The following is a 12,895-nucleotide window of genomic DNA, read 5'->3' on the forward strand; positions in this document are numbered from 1 at the left end:
AAGTGGCTACAATATTGGAAATTTCATCAATGTTAGTTTTTTATTCACTTATCCGGATATAACATAACTGAGAGCATAATTTACTTGGTATAAATAGTCCAGGTTTAGCATGCGGAAGGATACAAGTATGTCGATAACTATCATGTGACGGTGTGACATCAACAATCTTGGAACGAGAAAATTTCGAAATACAGGTTTAATTTTAAGGTATTTTTACACGTATAAATAGCAAACACCATATAACTAACTGTTCGCAAATTTGATTTTGTAAAAATAAACTTCACTGCACGCTCTGAAAGTTGGGATAGAAAAGAAGTCCCTACGCCAATCGTCATCATGGAAACGTTTGAATTAAAAGCGAAAGTGCTTTAGATATTTCCTAATAAAAGTTATTCCTTTGCAGTCACATATATATTAATTGACACGGCCTTCTGTTGAAAACCAATACTAATCTCGAAAAGTGCCATTTTACTTGGGAGTGTTGTTAATTGTTACATACATGGTACATAAACATTTTACTTTCGTTTTCCATATACATTGTATGATGTTTTACGGCATGAAGGATCTAGAAGTGCACTGAACGATTAATTACTTTCGGTATATCTCTTAATTTTCAGTTGTAATCTAAAACAATACACTGTCGTCAGAAGCTGTGGTCGATTGTCATAATGCCTCCTAAACGTAAAAGTGACGTTGCAGCTAAGCAATCTAACCCTGCCAAAAAGCGTAAGAAGGTGAAAGATGATGACGATAGTCAAACAACTGCGAAGAAAGCTAAACAAACCCCAGTGACTGTCAAGAAAGGAGCACCAGGTTTGATATATATACATTGTATTATATTTTCAAATGAAATAAATACATTTCACATTTTTGTGTTTATTGGGTATACAATTTTTTAAAAAGTTTTTATGTCAGCGCCTTCGGTTACTAATTAATATAATTAATAATGCTCCCTGTAGCAGCAGTACAATGCACTAAACTCGAGAACTTCAAGGCACATATTTCCAACGTAGCCCTTGAAGCCCTCACACATTAGTTCTGCACACACCTTTTTATCTATATACTTAAAAAAAAAAAAAAAAATCACAAATCTAATCCCTTCACACCCTTGCACCCCTACAGGTCCCCGTGACATAATCGTCATACTTTGACGGCGTCCCGTATATAGAAGAAGAATAGAAGAAGAAGAAGATGTACATGTACATTGTATCTAATGAGCTACATGTACCTGGTTGTTGGATATCTAGAATCAAGATATATTACAATCTACTACTGACAGATGTATATATTACACACTCATGCATATGTACATGTACATTTATATTATACATACAAATGAATATCATAATTGATGCAACACTAACTTTTATTTATTGGCATACCATATATAAAAAACGACATTAAAGTTATAAAGAATTAGATAAAGTTCAGCTTCATATAGATTGTAGTATCAGTGCTTGTCTGACCTTCTATGTTATAAAATAATGTTTTCCACCCTACAGGGACATTAGACCTCTCATCATTTCTGAAGGACGAGGGCTGGAAATGTGAACTTAGGAGTGAATTTACAAAAGACTACTTTAAAAGTCTTGAGGCCAACCTAGCAAAAGATTATGCAACAGGGACACAAATTTTCCCTCCAAAAGACTTCATTTTCAATGCTTTTAATGTAACTCCATTTGACAAGGTAGGTTTAATTTAAAACAGTAATTATAACTTACCTGATAAGGATCTTATAAGGATCTTATCTATATTCTTTGTCTATTCAGGGTTAGTCAACAATAGATTTCAATCACCTGCTGCATATGTCACAGTCAAGAGATGTGTGTTAATTCCATGTATGAATTGCACATGTATATCAATCTTTTTGTGTTGCAGGTGAAAGTTGTCATTCTTGGACAGGATCCATACCATGATGATGGTCAGGTAGAAATTACATGACAAACACCAGTACCTGCACAGACAGAATCTTTGAACAATATTATGTTTTGCTAAAATATGAACACAAAAAAAGTAATTTAATAAAAAAAATCACTTGTCACTTCCATTCAGATAACAAACTGATTACTCAAAGTAGTAACTGTTACAGAATTGAAAGGCTAGCTATTAGTCTAATTACTCATTTGCAGGGTTGCCACATAACTGTTACAACTAAGTTGTAGATCAGACTATATTAATAGCCGTTTGTGCTAGTCAATGCTCTTGTTGTATTACATTTTATCATCATGGGTCATTAAAGACATGCCATGTTTAGGAGGTGGAGGAAAGTGGGGGTACCCCAGAGTAAAACCACTGGCCTACAGTCAGTACCTGGCCACTGCTCCATATGAATGGTGGCCATGTGAATGTAGTGTATTAAGTTCCTGCACTTCTCATGAATTGATATATATACCTGCAGATATACCTGATCTTTTGTCTGTTGTAAGCGATAGCGCTTCTAGACCACCTTGATTTTCATCACTGGTGTAAGTATATCTATATATATAAATTTTTGTTTGAGAAGTAATTGGTATTTAAATTTCTAGTTTTGCAGTGTTATTGGTTACTCTCTTACAGGCCATGGGCATGGCATTCTCTGTACCACCAGGAGTTAAATCACCACCATCACTGAAGAACATATATAAAGAATTGACAAATGATAAGAAAATTAAGAATTTTAAAACCCCTGATCATGGAGATTTGACAGCCTGGGCCAAGAGAGGAGTTTTTCTACTCAATGCTACACTGACAGTAGAGTAAGTATCACACTGGCATGTTACTCCTTTAATTCAAAGAGGTTGCAGTATCTACTGTGGCTTAGGAAGTTATGCTAGTTTAATGTTAGAGTAACAGGATTATTTCATGGGGAATTTTTAGCCGACAGAGCATAAATGATATGCATCATTTGAACAATAATTGGTGTTTAATCCTGTATATATATGCCTATTTAAAACAAAAAATAACATAAAATAATTTATTTCGCATTTGGTGCATGCGCAGTGATCACTTCATTCCATATAAGATATAGTACCACAGAATTTTTTCGGAATGCAATTAATTATTTTTCATATTTTTAACTTGAAGTAAAATTAGAAGCTCAAACTTTTCAATGGTGGTAATGGTGTAAAGTAAGTAACTTTTGTAACTGTAGAAAAATACTAAATCGTCGCTCCTGTTTTTGATAGTAAAAAATTACCATTTGTCAGCGGTGGAGCATCTTTAACCTTATTTGAAATAGATATTATTTCAAATTTTAGTTTCAAGTACCTAACCCCTCTCAAATATACCAGTTTACTTCTAGAATTTCCCTTCACAATTTACCAGTGTTCTTGCCAATAGCTTCTCTTGTAGCTATTTTTCAAATTAATGTTGAAAAAGCCTGCAGCAACTATTACTAGACCACCCTTTCTCTGTTATATCATTGTAATAACGTTTTCAATGATGTTTGGCTTTCTCTTGTCTTCTAGAGCCCACAAACCTAACTCACATGCCAAGTATGGCTGGCAGACCTTTACTGATCAAGTTATTCGCATCATTAGCGAGAAATGCTCAGGCGTCGTGTTCCTTCTTTGGGGCAACTTTGCACACAAAAAAGAAAGTTTAGTCGACGGAACAAAACACATTGTCATCAAAACTGCTCACCCTTCACCATTATCCTTTAAAAAATTTGAGAATTGTAAGTGCTTTTCTTTGGTTGACGAGGCCTTGTTTAAGAAAAAACAAAGTAAAATGGACTGGTCCCTGTGAAATCTGGATTTATACTTAAGTGTTTTAGTGACTTTTGTTTAATAACACCAAACATGCTCTATACATCTTGACCTAATGAGAGCCTTGCAATGTATGGATATGGTAACTTTGATTACAGTGTGCTTATTATACAGTAAAAACACTATAATTCGAACAGCAAGGGACCAGATCAATAGTACGAGGAATACAGGGTATTGGACTCATGCGAGGTTGGTCACAATCTGTTATCGACCGTCAAATTGTCTGGTCTCAAACTATGACAAGAAATGCATATAAATATTGAAAAAATAGAGGGCAACTTTGTATATTTCAGACATTAACCAATATTTTTATATATTTAACTTTACTGGTAAATCATATTTTGAAGTTGATTTATTAAAGTTCCAATTGTTATAAAAAAAATAAACAAAAAAGAGAGTTTGTTTTTATTGTACACAGATTATTGATTAATCATTATTTTTGTTGTTGTGGTTCACCTTTACTTGGTGTTTTGTATTTATGAAGAGATTATATAACAAATTACATATATAGTATAGTATTGAAAAGCTGATCTGAATAACTGTATTCTAATAGAAATTGAAAGTTGTTCATACTACATAATTTTGTTATTTTGATAACAAAACTTCTGTGTTGCATATGATACTCTGATATGTGAATATACCCTTAGATGATACTCTAGCAATAAGAACACAACTAATTCAAATGGATTTTTTTAATTTTTATTGGATTTGATGTCATTAAATTATTTTATTTTTACATAAAGTGCATTCGTTTTTATTTACTTACAATGGTACCTAAAGCTATGGTATTGTAAATCAAACAGCAAATGCTCTCTAACATTGGCTTAAATGTCATTAAGAGATATGTTCAAATGGAGGGGACATAATCTTGAACCTTGAGTAACTCCTGTAAAGATACTTCACCAGTTCCTTCAGTTTGACACATCTATCACGCCCGTTGTCAATATAATGTGACCGGGTGGGGTGTGTTGCTTGGTGTCTTCGCTGGTATGCTTTAGTGATATAGTTCGATAAAAAAGGGGCAACAGTTCCACTATGCAAGAAGACACAACATGAATATACCGCAGTCTCCCTAAACATACACCGCATACACGGGAGGCCGCCCTTACATGACCCAAGCTGTTAATAGGACATTAATAAATCAATCAAAGTCTGTTTGTTTTGTGGTCGGTTGGTCTTAACCTCCTGTTAACGGCTGAGGTCGATTATGCAAGGACGATCTCCCCTGTATGCAATGTGTAAGTGATACCTTGTCTTCAAAGACACCAAACAACACGCCCAACTCAATCACACACTGACAATGGGTAGTCGTCCAACTCCCTTTATGCTGAACGTCAAGCAGGAGCAGACACTTCCACTTTTGTGAACTAAGATAGCATAGAACCTTCCTCACAGGGACAAACGTGGGAAATGAAGACTAAAAGTGAAGCTGTAGGAAAGGAGACAGTAGGAATATCTGAGATAGGCACACATTCTATAGAAGTCAATTACATCCGCCTTCCTCAGCAACTTGCATGTCGTTTAGGAGGCAGCCAAAGGACTTGATCAAATCCTTGGGTATGACAACAACGGTAAAACTCATGTCGATCCAGGGCCAAACGTCAGGAAGAAGAGGAAAGTGAAAGCGGGGAGATGGAGGGCCAAGAAGCATGGAATGGATGGCAGACTAAAGAGAGGAAAATTTTACTAGGTACACACTCCGATGGTAGCTCTAGTTTACCATGAGAGTTGTCTATTAAATTTTGTCATCACAATCACATCTACATAATTCAAAATTCAGTTTGCTTGTAAGTTAACGAGCATTTTCATTGGCTACACAATTAACTAAATTTTAAAAATCAAGGAATAGATAGCGTCGCCGTTTGTAACGTCGCTTCTGATTTGGCTGATAACGGCGTTATGATTTCATAGAAAAAAGTCCTAAGATGATTGTGAGGAGATTAACTGTATTAAAATGAATTATAAAGATTATACAAATACCACAATCAAAGTTGAACAGGTCACGAAAACACTGGGTTCAAGTCAGTGTGAGAATTCACTGCAAAAACTTTTGAAATATTCTTAAAATTGACCAATATGACAATATATTCTAATTTAAATATTTGAACTGAATTGAAGTGTTGTATTTATCTTTGTATATCTGTTTTATCTATAGGACTATTTCATCTACTGCTATTGTTTAGTCAACCGGAAGCCAGTGGCACACAGTTTTTCCCGCCTAATCATAGGCTGTTCCATCGACTGATATTTTTCTTTATACAGGCGTTTAAGTTTCATTTTCATGCTTTATTTTTATCTATTTTCTTTTCTAAAATGATAATGATTACTTTAAATTTAAATATAAGCATTGGTTGTCATATTTTTGATATGCATTGGTGTATAACATGCATTGGGTGTTCTAGCATATCTATCATGGTGCGCTAACAAAAATATGACAACCTATGCTTAAAAAACATAAAAATCTATATTATTATATATCTACAACATGAAAATCTATTGAAGTTAATCTTAAATAGATGGGGACTGGTGGACGAATAACCCGAGATACTTGGCTCTGATACCAGACGTGGACATTACGACCTATGTCGGGTGGCGTGTGGTATACTGCCATGGGTGGCAGACATCTATCTGTCATAATGTCTAAGTCTGGTATCAGTGAAAGCCTAGAAAATATAAGATTCATTTGAACTTAAGGACGATGAAAAGAAAGTCTTTGAAACTGTGAAAGGGAAGTTTGAAGGTTATTTTGTGGTCCGTCGAAATGTCATGCAAGATACAATAAACTTTATTTGTAGTCGAATATGGTAAACAAAGAACATAAATTAGTATTATGAATAAACATACAGAGATACAGATATATGAAAGATACAGACAAAAGCAACAAAAACATGTGGCAAACCAGAGATATCACAGCATACAGCAAATATTCCTGAGAGTCTGTACAGCAGAATCCGTAAACCGTTAGTAAAGTCTACAGAAGACTAAATGTAATGGGAAAATTCCAAGGACAGATGAAAAGACATCTACGTTGTTAAAAATCTCCAGTATCCAATTTTTGGATAGTGTGGTCTCGGGTAACTTGATGGTGCGTACCAAATTACGCAGAAGTCGGAAGCTGTACCTCATGGCGTTACTACTCCGTTGCGAATAGTCATGCCGAAATTAAAAAAAAAAGAACTAACTCGTATGATGAATATCTAGGTGTTATTTCAAGCGTCGAAGGACCTTCTGATTGGTGCGCAGGAATGGTCATGGTACCGAAACCTAATGGAAAGATACAAATCTGTACCGACTATACGAAACTTAACGAAGCTGTTAAACGCGAGATTCATCACATGCCAGCTGTGGACCAAACACTTACTCAACTGAGTGGCGCGAAAGTGTTCAGTAAATTTGATGCTAATTCGTGCTCCTGGCAAAGAATTGCTCATGTTGACTTGTTTTATCACTTCCTCCGGAAGATTTCGGTATCATCGTCTCCCATTCGGTATAACTCAGCGGAAAATGACGATGATTCTCGAGGGGCTAGAGGGAGTCATTTGTCAAATGGACGACACGCTCGTATTCGGGTCTACTCTGGAAGAACACAATGTAAGACTAACCGCCGCTCTCGCGAAGATTGAACAGGAAGCCGGACTAACGTTAAATCAAGAGAAGTGCCAGTTCTCCAGGTCATCGGTAACCTTTTTAGGTCGCGTGGTAGATAGTGAAGGCGTAGGCTTATAGGAAAATAAGATAGGCCTAATAACCTTAAGCTCACTTTAATCTACCTAATTTGTTTTCTCATATTAGCTACCTACCACAGTAATATTGTATTTGTATAGTGCGTTAATATTTTGGCTTTCTAATTTTAAAACGAATCTCCTTAACATCTTCTTGTTTTATCATTTAGGCGAGAAAATAAATGATCCTCGTCACCCCGATTATGTGCCTTCTGTCTTCCCTTACAACGAAAACAGTTATTACCAGTCAAACTCGGCCAAGTCTACAGGAAATATGAACCGCTATCAGAGAGTCATGAAAAGGTCAGCAAACATAAATTCAGGTTAGCTAATTAAACACATCAATACATAGTGTATACATTGAAATTCCAAATAAATTAATGCTGATTTAAAGTGAAGTATAATTTTGGATATAAGCTCTAGGCACAGCTTTCATGATTGGGCTGTCCTAACTTACCTCAGTCAAGGTAAAACTATTAAGCATATATGTTTTTTTTATAAATATTGATATTCCTGTGATACAAATTTAACATTTTTTGCTGAATATATATGTGAAATGTTATATGTTTTAGCTGAAAAAATAATATGATTATGACTTATTCTGCTTTTATTTTGTGAATTAAGTATAATTAGCCCTAGTTACGTGGAAAACATGTACCATTATGGTTTGTTTTTTATTCATTTTAAATATTGAGTGCATTTTGGCTTAGGCTTTTACATTTGTATATACATGTATAAGATTATTGAGCTATTTTTGCTTTGAGTTTTAAACACTTAAACACAAAATATTATATTACATAATTATTGATTAAAGATAATATAGTTATCAAGTGTTTCAATGGTTTTGTTTCTCCTTTCATATCACATGCAAGAAAGAAACTGAAATTGAATGAGCCTGAGATCAACACTGAGAAAGAAAAAGTAACAACTGATCCTCAGTCAGAACCTGTGGTTTCCCCTACTGATCAGGATGAAGAAGATGTTTCCAACATAGCATCTCAATCAGACAGTGAATCTTCGAATAGGAGAGATATTGACTCTCAAACCCCTATGCAGAGGCCACTGGAACCATCAGAGAGGGAAAAACTCTGAGGCCACTGGAACCACCAGAGAGGGAAATGCTCTGAGGCCACTGGAAACATCAGAGAGGAAAATGCTCTAAATTGAGATCAATTACTTGAGGTGTGAGCGTGATGAAGCTAATAAAGAGGTTAAACCTCTTGCGAAACTGATAAGTGATTCCTCTTTATCGTCAGAAAGTGTCAATGGCAATGATGATTTAAGTAGAAAAATGATAGGTATCAGCTGGGGAGCATTTTTGAAAATTTCCCTGTTCCTTAATTAGTGTTTGTGAAAGACACGAACAAGAAACTACCACTGCTGAAACAGTTATCCTTACAAGCTGTGACACAATGTTTCATTTGTTTTTCTTGCACATATGAAAGCGATCCCCAAAACAACGATGGTGGATTATTTTTGGAAGTGTATAGATATGTTGCATGCCAACATATGTTATATTTTGTAAAATGGCAAGATAGAGAAACCATTTTCCCAACAATTCAACCTGTGTTCATAGAAAAGTTTCCTAAATTGACATCTATTATTGACTGTTTTGAAATCTTCATGGAAGCTCCTAGCAACTTATTAGCTAAGGCACAATGTTTTAGTAACTATAAGAGACATACCATAGTGAAAGTGTTCATTTCATGCAGCCTACTAGGATCCATTAACTTTTTATCTAAAGCATGGGGAGGTCGTGTTTCATATGTCCAAATTGTGCACGAGTCAAATTTTATAAGTCCATAGTATCACTTACCTGGTGATCAGATTTTGCCAGATCGCGGCTTCATGCTAGCAGAAGACTTTGTGACAGTGCTCAGCCGAATTAATTACCCCTGCATTCAGCAAAGTTAAAAAGCAATTGGCTGCCTCAGAGGTTGACTAATCAAGGAAAATATCGTCTGTAAGAATCCACATGAGTAATAGAGTAATAGGACTAATGAAGAACAGATTTACGATGTTGAAAGGACAATGCCAAGTTCGATGTGTACAAAGTTTGAAAGACGAAAGTTTGGGATCAACAGAATCAAGCTGTGATAAATTGATAACTGTTTGTGCTGCTTTAACTAATCTAAGTTTAGGCACTGTGTACAAAGAGTGAATTTATATAAGCAATGGGTGTTGTAGTTCAGATCATGTGATTAATTTTTTGATCATGTGATTAATTCAAATTTTATGGTTTCCAAATCTGTTGGTTAGCTGGCCATGGGAATTGAGTATTCCTAGGATGATATCATTGATATTAATATAATAAATTTGAGATCATATTCTACCAAAGAGTTGTTTGCTTAATTTGAAAGCTGACGTTAAAGATTAATGTATTCGACCCAATAAGAGTCCACTTCTCTAATGAGATCAAATGTGGACTACATGTTCACAATATCATTTGCACAAAGTAATTATATGTCATGAATCAATTTGTGAAAAAAATCAATTAAAGAAACAGTTGTCGTGTTATTGCTTCGAAAATAAGAGAGGGGCACTCACTGGGTTGAATAAGTATGTGTAATAATTATCTGTCAATAAACTTAATTCCTTAAACTTAGTAGAATAATTTTATTTAAAAATGATAACGATCTTTAATCATGATCATAGAGTTACCATAATGTGTCAATAACAGATGTAACTTTGTTTGTACCTGTCACTTGTCTATGTAAGAGGAACTGATCACACTGATGTCTCGATATATATATCAAAATATTTGGCTACGATACAATAATTCATGATGCACCTATAATTATCTTTATGAATTTGACCACTTTACTTCTTGCAAATGCAAACTTAAATTACATTTAGATTCGAAACAAGTCATTTCAATCAAATATACATGTATGTAAAAAGATTTCAAACTAAGCCAGTCATTAACATTTTTTGTAGATATATTTTCTGTTTCAATGTATTATATATTAAAAACAGCATATGTGAGTATATCAAATATTGTATTGTAAAAAAATATCGTGAATAATATAAATAATGAGTAATATAAATATATTATCACAATAAATCATTGCACCTCTAGATCTACTGATTTTAGCAGATTTACAACTGGAGATAGTTCACTGCTCCTAGTACAAAATATCTCTTTATACAACATTTATTTGAAGTAGTAAAAAAAAATTCAAACTGAAAAAATCCATAATTTAATAGGAACAACAACCTAATTAACAAAATCTGCACCACTAAAGATATATCGCGTCAGCATAAAATATAACCTTCCTATATTTGTATGAAATATCACATTCATATAGTTTAAGTTTACATTCTATATAGGACATATCACAGATAAGTTTAACCTGTGCATACGGCATATATTTACCTTCTATATAGGATATATTACAAGCAAGTTTAACCTTCTGTGCATATATATTAAGAACATATCACATTTAAATTAACCTTCTTTATATATTTATATTCTATATATGTTTTTTTTCAGAAGGCCTTTCCCGCAACACTCACAATATAAATGTCCATCCGGTGAAGCTCCCAGAAATTTTTTTTTTCCGGTATCATGAATCCTGCATTGTCAACTTTCAGTGATAAATGATGATCTGTGATATCTGTCATGAAGATTTCTCCTTTTGGATATATGTCTCAAGCTCCACCCTGTTATCTGACTCCATTAAGATTTGAGTTTATATGCATCATCCTCATGAATTTTTTTCCCCAGTTTAAGGCAGGCACATTAGGAGATGATGTATTAGGTATACAAATCTTTTTGAGGATTGACACTGATGGTTCCAGAATAGAAGTGTTCATTACCTCCCCTGCCATTGAAGCTGTAGTGCGGCCAGACGTCTGGTGATGCCATGTCAAAGAACTGAACCTCAGAGAGATGCAGTTGAATCCTGGTTGCTGTACAATTCTCTCAGTGGAAGTGGACGTTTTTTGTCTTCTGGTTTTGGTCCCAGTCCAATAAAATTTCCAGAAAAATCTTTAAATGCGCTTTACCCAAACAGATTCTCTCCTAAGGTACTCAATGACTGTAAGAATGTCTGTTCTTCTTCTTCAGTGACAGGTGTTGGCATTGTCTACTTTCTGTTTTTCTTGATTACACGATCTTTAGCCTCTTGTTTGTAGAATTGAATCTCCGAATATAGTGCAGGCTTAACATCCTTTGTGAAGCACTGGTTCCACAAAAAGAACTCATCTGTACAGGCAGACCTTGTACTTGTATATCCAAAACGGACGGCAGATTACATCTTGATAGGAGGGCACCAATATGCGAGCAAGTCTCCCCAAGCCAAAAAAGGAGGGGTTTTTTTTAAACATTATATTAACTTGAAGACTTAAGAATGATTTTACCACAAAATTGTGCTGGCTTATATGTGTTGTCAATCCAAGACAGTGAGTGGTTATATGTTTAATCATAAAACAAAAAGCTTATTTAATTGTAATACTGTTTCTGTAAAAAAATAGTTATGACTTTGTTGGGCAGCAGCCATTGTCAACACCTCCGAGACAAAATCATTTCAAAAGGATTATTTGATGATTATCTCTGGTCAGAAGATATCTTTCTTATTTATCAAAATGTTCATTCCTAATTTTTATTCACATAATGGCAGAATCATTATCTATCAAGACTTTAGATTAAATTTATTATAATCTCAAAATATATTTAGAATATTACATTTCCACATCCTCCCAAGTCAAACAAAAATCTAATTTAATCACATAAAATACTTAACATGATATTATATGAAGATATATAATTACCCTGCCATACAGTCACAATGGGCAATAATAACTGGTCCATCTCTCTTTACAGCAACCAAAGGGTGATGAGGTTCATCTGTTACCCTCCATGAGGGTTTAACATCGGCCTTTGCAATGATATTTCCTGTAACTGTCTTTCTGTGAAGAACTGTCTGTACCCATCGAGAGACAAAGAATACATGGGCGTCCAGCAGGGATCTGTAATTTTCCATAGCCTCTAATGAATATACACCTGTAAAATAAATTCTTCATTTAAATGATAATTCTAATGTTTTTTCATTTACATACAGCTGGAAAATCAAAATGGATATTTTTTATTCAAATTATTTTTTTTCTCAATCAAAGTAAAAAAAAATAGTTTTAAAAAATTTTCATATCTAAATGTGAATCTACAGTTTGCTGTTATCATTTTGTATTCTTGTTTACAAGTTATACATGTTACACCCTGAAAATATGATTGTATATATCTAGATATTCACTTAATATAATAAGTTATAATGAGAAATTTCTGGACGAAATCGTGTTTAGAAAACAGCCCCATTGTACATGGTAGATAAGATATACAGCAAACATTATGTACAAGTATCAGAAGATAATCCTAAAGTGATGACATATGCATGTTCCTTTCAATCATGTGGAGTGGCATGACACGTT

The 12,895-nt window shown here is 34.3% G+C and overlaps 1 protein-coding gene and 2 pseudogenes across 3 annotated transcripts; 2 read left to right on the forward strand and 1 right to left on the reverse strand.

Moving 5' to 3' along the window:
• The first annotated feature begins 89 nt into the window (after positions 1 to 89).
• Positions 90 to 4,359, forward strand: LOC138314204 (uracil-DNA glycosylase-like). Of its 3 annotated transcripts, none has more exons than XM_069254414.1 (6): positions 90 to 207; positions 618 to 813; positions 1,503 to 1,687; positions 1,879 to 1,926; positions 2,557 to 2,735; positions 3,447 to 4,359. In XM_069254414.1, exons 2-6 carry the CDS (start codon positions 669 to 671, stop codon positions 3,724 to 3,726), a joined length of 837 nt encoding a protein of 278 aa, XP_069110515.1. In that variant the 5' UTR covers positions 90 to 207; positions 618 to 668; the 3' UTR covers positions 3,727 to 4,359. The 3 variants fall into 3 exon arrangements, with proteins under 3 accessions (XP_069110515.1, XP_069110517.1, XP_069110516.1); XM_069254416.1 differs by having other exon boundaries at positions 137 to 194; XM_069254415.1 differs by lacking the exon at positions 90 to 207 and having other exon boundaries at positions 534 to 813.
• Positions 4,360 to 6,991: 2,632 nt separating this feature from the next.
• On the forward strand, positions 6,992 to 9,903 carry LOC138313659 (uncharacterized; annotated as a pseudogene).
• LOC138313669 (uncharacterized) lies at positions 9,878 to 12,453 on the reverse strand (annotated as a pseudogene).
• Positions 12,454 to 12,895: the final 442 nt, after the last annotated feature.

The sequence above is a fragment of the Argopecten irradians genome, chromosome 2, assembly GCF_041381155.1.
Source record: "Argopecten irradians isolate NY chromosome 2, Ai_NY, whole genome shotgun sequence".
NCBI classification, from domain to species: domain Eukaryota; kingdom Metazoa; phylum Mollusca; class Bivalvia; order Pectinida; family Pectinidae; genus Argopecten; species Argopecten irradians.

What these genes read in the sequence shown, in the direction of transcription:
- LOC138314204 (XM_069254414.1), top strand. Translation starts at nt 669, where the DNA reads ATGCCTCCTAAACGTAAAAGTGACGTTGCAGCTAAGCAATCTAACCCT. An exon ending in ATGTAACTCCATTTGACAAG is followed by an intron (nt 1,688 to 1,878) that starts GTAGGTTTAATT and finishes TTTGTGTTGCAG; the next exon opens with GTGAAAGTTGTCATTCTTGG. An exon ending in AATGCTACACTGACAGTAGA is followed by an intron (nt 2,736 to 3,446) that starts GTAAGTATCACA and finishes CTTGTCTTCTAG; the next exon opens with AGCCCACAAACCTAACTCAC.